General features: G+C 39.6%; 1 protein-coding gene across 2 annotated transcripts in view; it reads left to right on the top strand.

Moving 5' to 3' along the window:
* The window catches only part of LOC110455400, a 28,112-nt gene that overhangs the window by 5,919 nt on the left and 3,319 nt on the right, over positions 1 to 18,874 (top strand). For both annotated transcript variants that reach the window (XM_021505513.1, XM_021505514.1), the window contains exons 3-4: positions 8,518 to 9,415; positions 12,692 to 13,810. In XM_021505513.1, coding sequence (XP_021361188.1) covers positions 8,518 to 9,415; positions 12,692 to 13,810 — 2,017 coding nt within the window. The remainder of the gene's footprint in view (positions 1 to 8,517; positions 9,416 to 12,691; positions 13,811 to 18,874) is intronic.

The raw sequence follows: 18,874 nt of genomic DNA, 5'->3' as shown, positions 1-18,874 counted from the left end.
TCCAGTAGTTATTAATTACTTGTCCTGTTGTCCAGTAGTTATTAAATAATTGTCCTGTTTTCAGTAGTTATTAACTTCTTGTCCTGTTGTCCAGTAGTTATCATGCACTTGTCCTGTTGTCCAGGGGTTATCATGGACTTGTCCTGTTGTCCAGTTGTTATGATGTACTTGTCCTGTTGTCAATAGTTATTAAGTACTTGTCCTGTTGTCCAGTAGTTATCATGTACTTGTCCTGTTGCCAGTAGTTATCATGTACTTGTCCTGTTGTCAGTAGTTATCATGTACTTGTCCTGTTGTCCAGTAGTTATCATGTACTTGTCCTGTTGCCAGTAGTTATCATGTACTTGTCCTGTTGTCAGTGGTTTTTAAGTACTTGTCCTGTTGTCCAGTAGTTATCAAGTACTTGTCCTGTTGTCCAGTAGTTATCATGTACTTGTCCTGTTGTCCAGTAGTTATTAAGTACTTGTCCTATTGTCAGTAGTTATCATGTACTTGTCCTGTTGTCAGTGGTTTTTAAGTACTTGTCCTGTTGTCCAGTAGTTATCAAGTACTTGTCCTGTTGTCCAGTAGTTATCATGTACTTGTCCTGTTGTCAGTAGTTATCATGTACTTGTCCTGTTGTCNGTTATTAAGTACTTGTCCTGTTGTCCAGTAGTTATCATGTACTTGTCCTGTTGTCCAGTAGTTATCATGTACTTGTCCTGTTGTCCAGTAGTTATCAAGTACGTGTCTTGTTGTCCAGTAGTTATCAAGTACTTTTTCTTTTATAGACCATAAAACAAAAAATTATGTGCAGAAATCAAACAAATCATAATCTATAGACCACCAAAAAAGTCTATAGACCACAAACAAATCATGTTCTTGACTTCTCCATTAAAACATGATCGTGGCTCAGATGGCCTCTCTGTTCAATTTTTTAATGTATTTTGGAAACATCTTGAGCATTTCATTGGTAGGTCAATATAGATATCAGCGGTATTGTTGTAAATAACAAAGAAAAATCTTTAAATGTAACGTTACAACAACTTAACTATTATGCCAGAATTTCAGGTCTTAAAATGAATTTCACCAAGACCCAGGTAATCTGGATAGGCAGTGAAAAATATAGTAATAATAAATATACAACAGAGCACTATTTTTTGTGGGAAAGTACAAATTTTAATCTGCTAGGCATAGACATGACTCTTATATAAAAAAATAAAATAACATATTATACAAATTTCTGTGGTTTAGAAAGACTGATAAAGTTAAATGTGATGTTATAATTAAGTCATACGAACAGGGTGGTTTGAAAATGATTCAAAGGTCTTTTATACCTGCACTAAATACAAAATACATGTTTTCCCAATGGCAATTGGATTGGAAGTTAGTAATAATGAACTTTGTGTTGTAAATATAGTGTAAATATAAATGTACTTATTTTGTTGTTCAATTAATTGAACTAATGGCAGTGGAGATTGAGAACAGAAAGCATCAGCTAAGAATACAAAAGAGAATGTAACACTGGTGGCCATCAGTGGAGTTTACTAGTGTATGGTAGGGTTAATTTAGAAATGTAACACTGGTGGCCATCAGTGGAGTTTACTAGTGTATGGTAGGGTTAATTTAGAAATGTAACACTGGTGGCCATCAGTGGAGTTTACTAGTGTATGGTAGGGTTAATTTAGAAATGTAACACTGGTGGCCATCAGTGGAGTTTACTAGTGTATGGTAGGGTTAATTTAGAAATGTAACACTGGTGGCCATCAGTGGAGTTTACTAGTGTATGGTAGGGTTAATTTAGAAATGTAACACTGGTGGCCATCAGTGGAGTTTACTAGTGTATGGTAGGGTTAATTTAGAAATGTAACACTGGTGGCCATCAGTGGAGTTTACTAGTGTATGGTAGGGTTAATTTAGAAATGTAACACTGGTGGCCATCAGTGGAGTTTACTAGTGTATGGTAGGGTTAATTTAGAAATGTAACACTGGTGGCCATCAGTGGAGTTTACTAGTGTATGGTAGGGTTAATTTAGAAATGTAACACTGGTGGCCATCAGTGGAGTTTACTAGTGTATGGTAGGGTTAATTTAGAAATGTAACACTGGTGGCCATCAGTGGAGTTTACTAGTGTATGGTAGGGTTAATTTAGAAATGTAACACTGGTGGCCACACTACTGTAAATTACGGTGGTTATTCCAAAATCATTTAGGTGGGTCAAATAACAATTTACTTTAATGTGTCGTTTGAGCCTGCTCAACACAAAAACTAGGATGCAGAGATTTTTTGATATGTGTATTTTATTTTATATGAATACAAAATTACATATTTGGTGCCATTCATTCTTTATTAAAACAATAACATATTTTTAACATTCACGGAGGTAATCGGGAGATTTTTTTACCAGAAAAATAATTAAAACAAAAAAATAAAACAAAATGGGTCTCCTCGCTCCCCTATTTTTTTTTGAGCGGAAACAGGAAACACACATATATTTTAGTTTGGCCTAAAGGCAACTTCGGTACGGAGGATCTATAAAGAAGATGCTAGTTGGACTTTCATTACTGAAAACTACATTGATAAGTTTTCTTTAGCTAATTGTGGAAATCTTATATTGAAAATTATATTTGAAGAATATAATAATATAATTTGGAAAAACATTCTAGAAGCATGGTATCAAACAATACAATATATATCCAGTATATACATTGAAAAACTATGTGAAATCCGTTCTGGTATAATCACAATATCAAAATAAACAATAAGCCTGTTTTCTGTAAAGAGTGGTATAGAAAAGGAGTGCTTTTTATGTATGTTATTTAAGAAGATGGTTCTTTTTATAATTTTGTAGAATTTCAATATAGATATGATATTTAAGGTCCATTTTTAGCTCACCTGGCACAGAGTGCCAAGTGAGCTTATGCCGAGGCGCGGCGTCCGTCGTCCGTCCGTCGTCCGGTGTCAATATTTTACTTTAAACGAATTCTTCTTAATAACCGAAAGGCCTAGGGTGATGATATTTGGCCAGAAGCAAACTGGGATGAAGGGCTACAAAGTTTGTTAAAATTAATGACCTTCACCCAATTTGAAGGTCACAGGGGTCAAATATGTTAAAAACTTTAAACAACTTCTTCTCGATAACCAAACTGCCCAGGGAGATGATATTTGGCCAGTAGCATGCTTGGGTGAAGGGCTACCAAATTTGTTCAAATGAATGACCTTCAATTATATTCAAGGTCACAGGGGTCAATTGTCTTAAAAAACCTTTAAACAACTTCTTCTGAATAACCAAAATGCCCAGGGTGATGATATTTGGCCAGTAGCATGCTGAGATGAAGGGCTACAAAGTTTGTTCAAATGAATGACCTTCACCCATATTCAAGGTCACAGGGGTCAAATATGTTAAAAACTTTAAACAACTTCTTCTGAATAACCAAAATGCCCAGGGTGATGATATTTAGTCAGTAGCATACTAGGATCAAGGGCTACCAAGTTTGTTTAAATGTATGACCTTGAATCATATTCAAGGTCACAAGGAGCAAATATGTTCAAAATATTTAAACAACTTCTTCTGAATAACCAAAAGGCTCAGGATGTTGATATTTAGTCAGTAGCATGCTGGGATCAAGGACTACTATGTTTGTTAAAGTGAATGACTTTGACTTATATTCAAGGTCACAGGGGTCAAATTTGTTTAAAATCTTTAAACGACCTCTTCTGAATAACCATGGGTCCCAGGATGTTGATACTTTGCAAGTTGCATCCTGAGATGAAAGGCTATAAAATTTGTTCAACATAATGACTTTGTTCGACTTTCAATCACAGGGGTGAAATGTTTTAAAAAATAATAACAGGCTCTTTTGAATGAATTTTAATCATAAATACTGATATTTTGCCTGTAGCTTTATTTTAGGTCACTTTTAAGGTTACAAGTGTGAGATTTATACCAGGTGAGCGATGCAGGCCCATTGGGCCTCTTGTTTTAAATTTTCACAGTATAATTAGTGCTATAAAACAGTTTATCAATAGTAAACAAGAAATCTTTTCTTTAGAAAAGAGTAGTTGCTTACCTAATATACCTTTAAATCTTAATATTATATTAAGGATGACTAAAGGGGCACAGGATATGTATGCTGTTTTATGCCAAAATGATACAAAACCCACGTCACAAAGGAAATAGTTTACAGTGTTTAACATTCAGGCCGAATTATGGAAAAAGATTTATGCATGTCCTTTTAAGACTACTGATAGTACTAAATTAAGATGGCTTCAATACTGAATTAACCATAGAGTCTTAACTACAAACACACTCCTACACAAAATAGGTATAAAACAAAATTCAACTTGTACTTTTTGCAAAACATTTCCAGAAACAATTGAACATCTAGTTTGGGATTGTTGTAAAGTATGTCACATTTTGAGAGAACTAAAACAATTACTTGCAACCAGTAATATTGATTTAAATTTTGACAAACAGGAATTCATATTTGGACAATTCAGTTCTGAGGATGCTGATTTGATAATAGATAATCTTATCATATTGTTAATTAAACAATACATTTTTAGCTCACCTGGCCCGAAGGGCATGGTGCGGCGTCCAGCGTCCGTCCGTCGTCTGTCCATCCGTCGTCTGTCTGGCGTCAACTTTTTACTTTAAACAACTTCTTCTCAGTAACCAAAAGGCCTAGGGTGTTGATATTTCGCCAGAAACATGCTCGGATAAAGGGCTTCAAAGTTTGTTCAAATAAATGACCTTCGTCTATTTTCAAGGTCACAGGGGTCAAAGACGTTAAAATCTTTAAGCAACTTCTACTGAATAACCAAGATGCCTAGGGTGTTAATATTTGGCCAGTAACATGCTGGGATGAAGGGCTATCAAGTTTGTTCAAATAAATGACCTTGACTTATATTCAAGGTCACAGGGGTCAAATATGTTTTTAACCTTTAAACAACTTCTTCTGAATAAGCAAGAAGCCTAGGGTGATGATAGTTGGCCAGTAACATGCTGAAATGAAGGGCTGCCAAGTTTGTTCAAATGAATGACCTTGATTAATATTCAAGGTCACAGGGATCAAATATGTTAAAAACCTTTAAACAACTTCTTCTGAATAACCAAGAGGCCTAAGGTGATGATATTTAGCCAGTTACATGCTGGGATGTAGGGCTACCAAGTTTGTTCAAATGAATGACCTTGAATCATATTCAAGGTCACTGGGGTCAAATATGTTAAAAACATTTAGACAACTTCTTCTGAATAACCAAGAGGCCTAGAGTGATGATATTTGGCCAGTAATATGCTGGGATAAAGGGCTACTAAGTTTGTTCAAATATATTACTTTTAATCATATTCAAGGTCACTGGGGTCAAATATGTTAAAAATATTTAAACAACTTCTTCTGAATAACTGAGAGGCCTAGGGTGATGATATTTAGCCAGTTACATGCTGGGATGAAGGGCTACCATTTTTTTTCAAATAAATGACCTTGACTTACATTCAAGGTCACAGGGGTCAAATATGTTAAAAACATTTAAACAACTTCTTTTGAATAACCAAGAGGCCTAGGGTGTTATATTGGCCAGTAACATGTTTGGATGAAGGGCTACCAAGTTTGTTCAAATAAATTACCTTTACTCATATTCAAGGTCACAGGGGTCAAATATGTTAAAAATATTTAAACAACTTCTTTTGAATAACCAAGAGGCCTAGTGTGATGATATTTGGCCAGTAACATGTTTGGATGAAGGGCCACCAAGTTTGTTCAAATAAATGACCTTGACTTACATTCAAGGTCACAGGGGTCAACTATGTTTAAAACCTTTAATCAACTTCTTCTGAATAACCAAGACAGCTAGGGTAATGATATTTGGCCATTAACATGCTTTTAAATATATGTTTAAATCTTTAAATGATTTGTTCTGTATAACCAAATGGTACAGGGTGATGATACTTTGCTAGAAGCATGCTGGGTTGGAAGACTATAAACTCTGTTCAACCTATTGTCCTTGTTTGACATTCAAGGTCACGGGCGTCAAATGTTTAATAGGTTCTTATGAATTAAACACTGATATTCTGCCTGTAGTGTGAGATTAATACCAGGTGAGCGATTCAGGCCCATTGGGCCTATTGTTAAAATGAAATGTCTAGAAATGGAACTTCATATAACGAGTTTAAAGAATTACATACTCTTCGAACTTAAATCTGATAAGTTCTTGATAATTAAGCAAAAAAACTGCAAAAATAGTATAGACTTGCATAATAAAAAGATAAAAAAGCCACCCCCTGTGTGTGTATATAATTAGTCTCTTGTAAAGAGGTGTCCGTTATAATCAACGTAATGTAATATTGCTTGCAATTGTTGCTTTGTGTGTAAATGTGTTGTTTATAACAAGAGGCCCCCCAATGGGCCTGAATAGCTCACCTGGTATTAATCTCACACTTGTAATCTTAAAAGTGGACTAAAATGCAGCTACAGGAAGAATATCAGTGTTTGATTTATAAGAGCCTATTAAAAGATTTAAACATATGACGCCTGTGACCTTGAATGTCGAACAAGGACATTAGGTTGAACAGAGTTTAAAGTCTTTCAACCCAGCATGCTTTTGGCAAAATATCATAACCATGGACCTATTGGTTATACAGAACAAGTCATTTAAAGATTTAAACATATATTGACCACTGTGACCTTGAATAGATGTTAAGGTCATTCATTTGAATAAACTTGGTTGCCCTTTATCCCAGCATGCTACTGGCCAAATATCATCATCCTAAGACTTTCGGTTATTGAGAAGAAGTTGTTTAAAGGTTTTAAACATATTTAACCCCTGTGACCTTGAAAATAAGTAAAGGTCATTCATTTGAACAAACTTGGTAGCGACATCCTGGCATGTTACTGGCCAAATATCAGTATCCTAGGCTTCTTAGTTATTCAGAAGTTGTTTAAAGATTTGTTAAGACAATTGACCCCTGTGACCTTGAAAATGGACGAAGGTCATTCATTTGAACAAACATGGTAGCCCCCAATCACAGCATGCTACTGGCCTAATATCGTAACCCTATGCCTCTTAGTTATTTAAAAGAAGTTGTTTAAGGGTTTAAACATATTTGACCCCTGTGACCTTGAAAATAAGTAAAGGTCATTCATTTGAACAAACTTGGTAGCGACATCCTGGCATGTTACTGGCCAAATATCAGTATCCTAGGCTTCTTAGTTATTCAGAAGTTGTTTAAAGATTTGTTAAGACAATTGACCCCTGTGACCTTGAAAATGGAAGAAGGTCATTCATTTGAACAAACTTGGTAGCCCTTAATCACAGCATGCTACTGGCCAAATATCGTAAACCTATGCCTCTTAGTTATTCAAAAGAAGTTGTTTAAAGTTTTTTTTTTACATATTTGACCCCTGTGACCTTGAATATAAGTTAAGGTCATTCTTTTGACTAAAATAGGTAGCCCTTTATCCCAGCATGCTAATGGCGAAATACCTTAACCCTAGGCCTCTTAGTTATTCAGAAGAAGTTGTTTAAAGGTTTTTAACATATTTGACCCCTGTGATCTTGAATATAAGTCAAGGTCATTCATTTGAACAAACTTGGTATACCTTCTTCCCAGCATGCTACTGGCCCAATATCATTATCCTTAGCCTCTTTGTTATTCAGAAGAAGTTTTTTAAAGTTTTAAACATATTTGACCCATGTGACCTTAAAAATGGACGAAGGTCATTTATTCAAACAAACTTGGTAGCCCTTCATTCTAGCATGTTACTGGCCAAATATCATTAGCCTAGGCCTCTTAGTTATTCAGATGAAGTTGTATAAAGATTTTTGAAGACAATTGACCCCTGGGACCTTGAAAATGGACGAAGGTCAGTCATTTGAACAAACTTGGTAGCCCTTCATCCCAGCATGTTACTAGCCAAAATTAATCACTCTGGGCATTTTGGTTATTCAGAAGAAGTTGTGTAAAGATTTTTTAAGACAATTGACCCCTGTGACCTTGAAAATAGGTGAAGTTCATTTTTTTAAACAAACTTGGTAGCCCTTCATCCCAGCATGTTACTAGCCAAAATTCATCACTCTGGGCATTTTGGTTATTCAGAAGAAGTTTTTTACAGTTTTAAACATATTTGACACATGTGACCTTAAAAATGGACGAAGGTCATTTATTCAACCAAACTTGGTAGCCCTTCATCCTAGTTTGCTTCTGGCAAAATATCATCCCCCTAGGCCTTTTGGTTATTAAGAAGAAGTTGTTTAAAGTAAAATATTGATGCCGGACGCCGGCCAGCCGGCCGACGGACGCTGCACCATGGCATAAGCTCACCTGGCCCTCCTTCGGGCCAGGTGAGCTAAAAAAGGAAAATGAAATTTAAAAAAAAAGAAGAAAAACATGATTAAAAGACTCAAACTCTTTTTTTTTCGATCACAAACACACCATCTAGAGACCTCAGACAAAACATGATTGACAGACTTCTAAGAAAACTTAATCTTCTGACTTCAGACAAAGATATATAATAACTCATTTTTATGTTGACATTTCAGAAATTGCTGAAGCGTTTTTATAAAGATGATGCAAAGAAGCTGCTTGGCCTTTTGAATGAGGAAATAAATGATGTTGAAAAGACATGGACAGTTAAAAGACAAAGGGAAGGACCGAGCGTCGAAATTTATTGTGATTCTGTTGGGGAAAAAGAATGTCAGAGAGATGTGGACAGGCTACAAGAACACATTCAAAACTTGATATCTTATACTATAGATTGCCAGAATCAACCAAAATCTAGAGAAGAGATTCTGAAAATTCTGAATAAGCAAGTCGGGATAGTTTGTATCCCTTCTGAAAGTCGTACAAACATACTCCGAATTTTTGCCAAAAATGGAGATGACCTTGACCAAGCTAAGAAGAAGCTGACCGGTTGCTCAGACAGAGCAGATCACCAACCCAGCAGCAGACGGAATCGCACATTTTCCAATCCTGCATATGACTACACAGATCCTGCTACAGACATAGCCTCTGGAGGCGGTGCAGCCAGTCCTTCAGACATTAAGTTCAAATTTCAAACAAGTAATGGACTCACTGTAAAGATTTATCAGGGGGCCATCACAAAACTAAATGTAGATACGGTGGTGAACGCAGCCAATGAGCACCTGGCAAATGGCGCAGGGGTTGCAGGTGCATTGTCTAAAGCTGGCGGGTACGAGTTTGACAAGGAATGCAGGGACCTCATCAGGAGGGATGGAAGTATCCCTGTGACAAAAAATGTTGTAACTAGGGCAGGACAGATGGGTTACGATGGAGTGATACATGCCGTGGGACCACAGTGGAACAACTTCAAAGATAAGACAGAATGTGTGGAAAAGGTCCGGGATACTGTCGTAGAAATACTGAAAACATCGGTGAAGTTTGGATATCAAAGAGTTGCCATGCCACCCATTAGCTCAGGTTAGCAACTTTTTAACTTTAAAAAAATATTTTTACAGATGATTGCAACCACAATGAAATGATATGATTGTGATGTCATTATAAAATATCTGTGAAGAAATGTTGTATTGTCCAATCGTAGTCAGTTGTTGATTCACCAGTACATACATGTAGTGTAAACAGTAACACAAGTCAGTTGTTGATTCACCAGTACATACATGTAGTGTAAACAGTAACACAAGTCAGTTGTTGATTCACCAATACATACATGTAGTGTAAACAGTGACACAAGTCAGTTGTTGATTCACCAATACATACATGTAGTGTAAACAGTAACACAAGTCAGTTGTTGATTCACCAATACATACATGTAGTGTAAACAGTAACACAAGTCAGTTGTTGATTCACCAATACATACATGTAGTGTAAACAGTGACACAAGTCAGTTGTTGATTCACCAGTACATACATGAAGTGTAAACAGTGACACAAGTCAGTTGTTGATTCACCAGTACATACATGTAGTGTAAACAGTGACACAAGTCAGTTGTTGATTCACCAGTACATACATGTAGTGTAAACAGTAACACAAGTCAGTTGTTGATTCACCAGTACATACATGTAGTGTAAACAGTAACACAAGTCAGTTGTTGATTCACCAGTACATACATGTAGTGTAAACAGTAACACAAGTCAGTTGTTGATTCACCAGTACATACATGTAGTGTAAACAGTAACACAAGTCAGTTGTTGATTCACCAGTACATACATGTAGTGTAAACAGTAACACAAGTCAGTTGTTGATTCACCAGTACATACATGTAGTGTAAACAGTAACACAAGTCAGTTGTTGATTCACCAATACATACATGTAGTGTAAACAGTAACACAAGTCAGTTGTTGATTCACCAGTACATACATGTAGTGTAAACAGTAACACAGCATGCATTATATTTACATATTACAAACCTTCTTATACAATTGTCTAGAAACATTTTTGCATTCTAAATGGCTTTGGCAGTTTTCTATGAAAAAAGGGGGCAAAAAAGTGGTTTTAGAAATATACTGCTGGTCAGTAAGAAGGCAGATAATGTTACATAGAGATTTTAAACAGGGTTGTTTCAAAGTTTTCTTTATAAAATGTTCATTAAGCTAACGTTTTGTCATTTTGTTTTTTTAATATGTTTGCCCAGTGTATTCCAAAGGAGCAGAGACAACATGGCATAATATTTCCTGTCCATATTTATTAAAAAACACTAATGCACTGCTAGTGTGAAAAGTTTTACAAAGAGTTTGATATTTCCATGCATACATATACAGTTAACAATTAATTAAATGTTGAGTAAGTTTTATCCTTTACTGAATTAGCCCTTTCATTTGAGGAAACAAAATGGAACAAAACAAAAAGAGTCCTGATTTCATATAGATTCCTAATGAAAATGTCGTTAAATAGTGGTTAGTCTTCTGATATTTTAGGTCTGTTTGGTGTACCTACCGACCTTTGTGGTATAAATAATGGTAGTCTACTGATATTTTAGGTCTGTTTGGTGTCCCTACCGACCTTTGTGATATTAATAATGGTAGTCTACTGATATTTTAGGTCTGTTTAATGTACCTACCGACCTTTGTGATATTAATAATGGTAGTCTACTGATCTTTTAGGTCTGTTTGGTGTACCTACCGACCTTTGTGATATTAATAATGATAGTCTACTGATATTTTAGGTCTGTTTGGTGTACCTACCGACCTTTGTGATATACATAATTGTAGTGTACTGATATTTTAGGTCTGTTTGGGGTACCTACCGACCTTTGTGATATTAATAATGATGAACTGATATTTTAGGTCTGTTTAATGTACCTACCGACCTTTGTGATATAAATAATGGTAGTCTACTGATGTTTTAGGTCTGTTTGGTGTACCTACCGACCTTTGTGATATAAATAATGGTAGTCTACTGATATTTTAGGTCTGTTTGGTGTACCTACCGACCTCTGTGATATAAATAATGGTAGTCTACTGATATGTTAGGTCTGTTTGGTGTACCTACCGACCTCTGTGATATAAATAATGGTAGTCTACTGATATGTTAGGTCTGTTTGGTGTACCTACCGACCTTTCTGATATTAATAATGGTAGTCTACTGATATTTTAGGTCTGTTTGATGTACCTACCGACCTCCGACCTCTGTGATATAAATAATGGGAGTCTACTGATATTTTAGGCCTGTTTGGTGTACCTACCGACCTTTGTGATATTAATAATGGTAGTCAACTGATATTTTAGGTCTGTTTGGTGTACCTATAGCTACCGACGTTCGTGATATAAATAATGGTAGTCTAATGATATTTTAGGCCTGTTTGGTGTCCCTACCGACCTTTGTGATATAAATAATGGGAGTCTACTGATATGTTAGGTCTGTTTGGTGTACCTACCGACCTTTCTGATATTAATAATGGTAGTCTACTGATATTTTAGGTCTGTTTGGGGTACCTACCGACCTCCGACCTCTGTGATATAAATAATGGTAGTCTACTGATATGTTAGGTCTGTTTGGTGTACCTACCGACCTTTGATATTGATAGTGGTAGTCTAATTATATTTTAGGTCTGTTTGGTGTACCTACCGACTTCCGACCTCTGTGATATAAATAATGGTAGTCTACTGATATGTTAGGTCTGTTTGGTGTACCTACCGACCTCTGTGATATAAATAATGGTAGTCTACTGATATTTTAGGTCTGTTTGGTGTACCTATAGCTACCGACGTTTGTGATATAAATAATGGTAGTCTAATGATATTTTAGGTCTGTTTGGTGTACCTACCGACCTTTGTGATATAAATAACGGTAGTCTACTGATATTTTAGGTCTGTTTGGGGTACCTACCGACCTTTGTGATATAAATAACGGTAGTCTACTGATATTTTAGGTCTGTTTAATGTACCTACCGACCTTTGTGATATTAATAATGGTAGTCTAATTATATTTTAGGACTGTTTGGTGTACCTACCGACCTGTGATATTGATAGTGGTAATCTAATTACATTTTAGGTCTGTTTGGTGTACCTACCGACCTTTGTGATATAAATAATGGAAGTCTACTGATATTTTAGGTCTGTTTGGTGTACCTACCGACCTTTGTGATATTAATAATGGTAGTCTAATTATATTTTAGGACTGTTTGGTGTACCTACCGACCTTTGATATTGATAGTGGTAGTCTAATTATATTTTAGGTCTGTTTGGTGTACCTACCGACCTTTGTGATATAAATAATGGAAGTCTACTGATATTTTAGGTCTGTTTGGTGTACCTACCGACCTTTGTGCTGCCATGTACGTCCTTGGAATCGTTGACTTTTCTGAAAATGTTCGTAGTCTCAAAAGACTTGAAGAGTTTCACATCATTGATATCAAGGCTGAGATTCTGGACATGGTGATTGCTTACTATGAAAAGTGGAGGAAGAAACCATCTGCATTAGATCCTTACATGTTAGTTTCTCAACATCCAAAGGTAACCAAGGGAGACAACTACAACCGTGATTGGCAAGGCAAGAAAGAATGGAACACTAGGCAAGGTCCTCGGCATAGTCAAGGTTACGGTGGAAGTCAAGGTCAAGGTGGAAGTCAAGGTCATGGTGGAAGTCAAGGTCAAGGTGGAAGTCAAGGTCATGGTGGAAGTCAAGGTCAAGGTGGAAGTCAAGGTCAAGGTGGAAGTCAAGGTCATGGTGGAAGTCAAGGTCAAGGTGGAAGTCAAGGTCATGGTGGAAGTCAAGGACATGGTGGCAATCAAGGTTATGGTCACAGCTATAGTGGTGATCAGGATAGGGGAGACAGGAAGGGATCAAACTCTAGCCAAGGTCATCACCATGGAAAAGGTTATAACCATGGTCAAGGTGAGAGTCTTGATCCAAGGGAAATGCAGGGCAGAGGCAGGCCACCCCGCAACAAGCCTTGTACCTTTGAAAATAACACTTTCATCTTTAGAGGGAAGTTGAAGGTTCACATTTACAATGCGGACATCATTCAGTGTGATGTTGATGCCATTGTAGCCACCGATGGTAGGGATCAGAAAGGAGCAATTTCTCAGGCGATAGAGAAAGCTAATGGTTCAAGTTTCATAGAAAGTTTGAAAAAAATGAAGGATTCTGTTTTGGGAAAAGAACTAGGCCTTGGCCAAGTCATTATGGTCAAACCACACAAGATGAAACACCTGCGTTGCATTTATTACATCATCATGGAGCGGTTCTCTCCTTCTGTTCCTCCATCTCGAAAACAACTGCAGGAGTTAAAACGTGTTGTTTTAGAGGTTCTTGGACAAGCTAACAGGCTACCACAAATGAGAAAGAGCAAGTATAGGAAGAAAAACATTGAATATAAACCATTGACGAAGATGGCCATGTCTATTCCTGGAGCAGGTACAACTTACTCTTTTTAGGTCACCTGAGCTTTAGCTCAAGTGACCTATTGCTATCCGTCTTCGTCCGTTGTCGTCTGTCGTCGTCCGTCGTCCATTAACATTTTACATATTCAACTTATGCTGAAATTCTGGCTTCAAAGGGATTTCATTAATATTTCATGAGAATGTTACTGACATCTCCCTGATGTGTTGTTATTTTTTGGGTCGGTCAGAAATCCAATATGGCTGCCACGGCCGCCATTTTGAAAAACTATTTCAAACTTAAAGTCAAGTTCTGCTGGGCCGATTGAACTGAAAATTGGTAGGAATGATTGACTCATGGTCCTGACAAAGTGTTGTTATTTTTCGGGTCAATCAGAAATCCAATATGGCCGCCCCGGCCGCCATTTTGAAAAAACTATTTCAAACTTAAAGTCAAGTTCTACTTGGCCGATTGAACTGAAACTTTGTAGGAATGTTCGACTCATGGTCCTGACAAGGTTTTGTTATTTTTCGTGTCAATCAGAAATACAATTTGGCTGCCATGGCCGCTATTTTGAAAATACCTATTTCAAACTTACAACAAGTTCTAATAGGCAGATCTAACTGAAACTCGGTCTAGAAATGATCAGCTCATGGTCCCGACAAAGTTAAGTTAACGTTATACATAACAATTTTTTACTCAAATTGGTACATATTTCAACAACAAAAATAAATACTGTAGGACTCAGGAGGCCGTTAAGGCCCATGGACCTCTTGTTATAACTTTCCCTATGTTTAGAGGGGATAAGGGAGATTTGGGGTCAGGGAGAATTATATCATAATTGGGTCAGAGAGAGTTCATTGAGAGTAGGTCAGGGGGATGTTGGATTAGGGTTGGGAGGTTAGTGTGAGGTGTCATTAGTGGGTTAGGGGGATGTTGTATTAGGGTTGGGAGGTGAGGGTGTCATTAGTGAGTTAGGGGGATGTTGTATTAGGGTTGGGAAGTTAGGGTGAGGGTGTCATTAGTGGGTTAGGGGGATGTTGTATTAGGGTTGGGATGTTAGGGTTAGGGTGTCATTAGTGGGTTAGGGGGATGTTGTATTAGGGTTGGGAGGTTAGGGTGAGGGTGTCATTAGTGAGTTAGGGGGATGTTGTATTAGGGTTGGGAAGTTAGGGTGAGGGTGTCATTAGTGGGTTAGGGGGATGTTGTATTAGGGTTGGGAGGTTAGGGTGAGGGTGTCATTAGTGGGTTAGGGGGATGTTGTATTAGGGTTGGGAGGTTAGGGTGAGGGTGTCATTAGTGGGTTAGGGGGATGTTGTATTAGGGTTGGGAGGTTAGGGTGAGGGTGTCATTAGTGGGTTAGGGGGATGTTGTATTAGGGTTGGGAGGTTAGGGTGAGGGTGTCATTAGTGGGTTAGGGGGATGTTGTATTAGGGTTGGGAGGTTAGGGTGAGGGTGTCATTAGTGGGTTAGGGGGATGTTGTATTAGGGTTGGGAGGTTAGGGTGAGGGTGTCATTAGTGGGTTAGGGGGATGTTGTATTAGGGTTGGGAGGTTAGGGTGAGGGTGTCATTAGTGGGTTAGGGGGATGTTGTATTAGGGTTGGGAGGTTAGGGTGAGGGTGTCATTAGTGGGTTAGGGGGATGTTGTATTAGGGTTGGGAGGTTAGGGTGAGGGTGTCATTAGTGGGTTAGGGGGATGTTGTATTAGGGTTGGGAGGTTAGGGTGAGGGTGTCATTAGTGGGTTAGGGGGATGTTGTATTAGGGTTGGGAGGTTAGGGTGAGGGTGTCATTAGTGGGTTAGGGGGATGTTGTATTAGGGTTGGGAGGTTAGGGTGAGGGTGTCATTAGTGGGTTAGGGGGATGTTGTATTAGGGTTGGGAGGTTAGGGTGAGGGTGTCATTAGTGGGTTAGGGGGATGTTGTATTAGGGTTGGGAGGTTAGGGTGAGGGTGTCATTAGTGGGTTAGGGGGATGTTGTATTAGGGTTGGGAGGTTAGGGTGAGGGTGTCATTAGTGGGTTAGGGGGATGTTGTATTAGGGTTGGGAGGTTAGGGTGAGGGTGTCATTAGTGGGTTAGGGGGATGTTGTATTAGGGTTGGGAGGTTAGGGTGAGGGTGTCATTAGTGGGTTAGGGGGATGTTGTATTAGGGTTGGGAGGTTAGGGTGAGGGTGTCATTAGTGGGTTAGGGGGATGTTGTATTAGGGTTGGGAGGTTAGGGTGAGGGTGTCATTAGTGGGTTAGGGGGATGTTGTATTAGGGTTGGGAGGTTAGGGTGAGGGTGTCATTAGTGGGTTAGGGGGATGTTGTATTAGGGTTGGGAGGTTAGGGTGAGGGTGTCATTAGTGGGTTAGGGGGATGTTGTATTAGGGTTGGGAGGTTAGGGTGAGGGTGTCATTAGTGGGTTAGGGGGATGTTGTATTAGGGTTGGGAGGTTAGGGTGAGGGTGTCATTAGTGGGTTAGGGGGATGTTGTATTAGGGTTGGGAGGTTAGGGTGAGGGTGTCATTAGTGGGTTAGGGGGATGTTGTATTAGGGTTGGGAGGTTAGGGTGAGGGTGTCATTAGTGGGTTAGGGGGATGTTGTATTAGGGTTGGGAGGTTAGGGTGAGGGTGTCATTAGTGGGTTAGGGGGATGTTGTATTAGGGTTGGGAGGTTAGGGTGAGGGTGTCATTAGTGGGTTAGGGGGATGTTGTATTAGGGTTGGGAGGTTAGGGTGAGGGTGTCATTAGTGGGTTAGGGGGATGTTGTATTAGGGTTGGGAGGTTAGGGTGAGGGTGTCATTAGTGGGTTAGGGGGATGTTGTATTAGGGTTGGGAGGTTAGGGTGAGGGTGTCATTAGTGGGTTAGGGGGATGTTGTATTAGGGTTGGGAGGTTAGGGTGAGGGTGTCATTAGTGGGTTAGGGGGATGTTGTATTAGGGTTGGGAGGTTAGGGTGAGGGTGTCATTAGTGGGTTAGGGGGATGTTGTATTAGGGTTGGGAGGTTAGGGTGAGGGTGTCATTAGTGGGTTAGGGGGATGTTGTATTAGGGTTGGGAGGTTAGGGTGAGGGTGTCATTAGTGGGTTAGGGGGATGTTGTATTAGGGTTGGGAGGTTAGGGTTAGGGTGTCATTAGTGGGTTAGGGGGATGTTGTATTAGGGTTGGGAGGTTAGGGTGAGGGTGTCATTAGTGAGTTAGGGGGATGTTGTATTAGGGTTGGGAAGTTAGGGTGAAGGTGTCATTAGTTGGTTAGGGGGATGTTGTATTAGGGTGGGCAGGTTAGGGTGAGGGTGTCATTAGTGGGTAAGGGGGATGTTGTATTAGGGTTGGGAGGTTAGGGTGAGGGTGTCATTAGTGGGTTAGGGGGATGTTGTATTAGGGTTGGGAGGTTAGGGTGAGGGTGTCATTAGTGGGTTAGGGGGATGTTGTATTAGGGTTGGGAGGTTAGGGTGAGGGTGTCATTAGTGAGTTAGGGGGATGTTGTATTAGGGTGGGCAGGTTAGGGTGAGGGTGTCATTAGTGGGTAAGGGGGATGTTGTATTAGGGTTTGGAGGTTAGGGTGAGGTTGTCATAAGTGGGTTAGAGGGATGTTGTATTAGGGTTGGGAGGTTAGGGTGAGGATGTCATTAGTGTGTTAGGGGGATGTTGTATTAGGGTTGGGAGGGTAGGGTGAGGGTGTCATTAGTGGGCTAGGGGGATATTGTATTAGGGTTGGTAAGTTAGGGTGAGGGTGACATTAGTGGGTTAGGGGGATGTTGTCTTAGGGTTGGGAGGTTAGGCCGAGGGTGTCATTAGTGAGTTAGGGGGGTGTTGTACTAGGGTTGGGAGGTTAGGATGATGTTGTCATTATTGGGTTAGGGGGATGTTGTATTAGTGTTGGGAGGTTATGGTAAGGGGATCATTAGTGGGTTAGGGGGATGTCGTATTAGGGTTGGGAGGTTAGGGAGAGGATGTCATTAGTGTGTTAGGGGGATGTTGTATGGATGTTGTATTAGGGTTGGGAGGATAGGGTGAGGGTGTCATTAGTGGGCTAGGGGGATATTGTATTAGGGTTGGGAAGTTAGGGTGAGGGTGACATTAGTGGGTTAGGGGGATGTTATATTAGGGTTGGGAGGTTAGGGTGAGGCTGTCATTAGTGTGTTAGGGGGATGTTGTATTAGGGTGGGGAGGTTAGAGTGAGGGTGTCATTAGTGGGTTAGGCGGATGTTGTATTAGGGTTGGGAGGATAGGGTGAGGGTGTCATTAGTGAGATAGGGGGATGTTGTACTAGGGTTGGGAGGATAGGGTGAGGGTGTCATTAGTGGGTTTGGGGGATGTTGTATTAGGGTTGGGAGGTTATGGTGAGGGTGTCATTAGTGAGTTAGGGGGGTGTTGTACTAGGGTTGGGAGGTTAGGATGATGATGTGATTATTGGGTTAGGGGGATGTTGTATTAGTGTTGGGAGGTTATGGTAAGGGGATCATTAGTGGGTTAGGGGGATGTTGTCTTAGGGTTGGGAGGTTAGGCCGAGGGTGTCATTAGTGAGTTAGGGGGGTGTTGTACTAGGGTTGGGAGGTTAGGATGATGATGTGATTATTGGGTTAGGGGGATGTTGTATTAGCGTTGGGAGGTTAGGATGAGGGTGTCATTAGTGGGTTAGGCGGATGTTGTATTAGGGTTGGGAGGATAGGGTGAGGGTGTCATTAGTGGGTTAGGGGGATTTTGTATTAGGGTTGGGAGGTTAGAGTGAGGGTGTAATTAGTGGGTTAGGGGGATGTTGTCTTAGGGTTGGGAGGTTAGGCCGAGGGTGTCATTAGTGAGTTAGGGGGGTGTTGTACTAGGGTTGGGAGGTTAGGATGATGTTGTCATTATTGGGTTAGGGGGATGGTGTATTAGGGTTGGGAGGTTAGGCTGATGGTGTCATTAGTGGGTTAGTGTATTAGGGTTGGGGGGTTAGGGTGAGGATGTCATTAGTGGGTTAGGGGGGTGTTGTATTAGGGTTGGGAGGTTAGCGTGAGGATGTCATTAGTGTGTTAGGGGGATGTTGTATGGATGTTGTATTAGGGTTGGGAGGTGAGGGTGAGGATGTCATTAGTGGGTTAGGGGGGTGTTGTATTAGGGTTAGGAGGTTAGGGTGAGGG

The sequence above is a fragment of the Mizuhopecten yessoensis genome, unplaced genomic scaffold (genome assembly GCF_002113885.1).
Source record: "Mizuhopecten yessoensis strain PY_sf001 unplaced genomic scaffold, ASM211388v2 scaffold8213, whole genome shotgun sequence".
NCBI lineage: Eukaryota > Metazoa > Mollusca > Bivalvia > Pectinida > Pectinidae > Mizuhopecten > Mizuhopecten yessoensis.
This window is presented reverse-complemented; position numbering and strand designations above follow the sequence as displayed.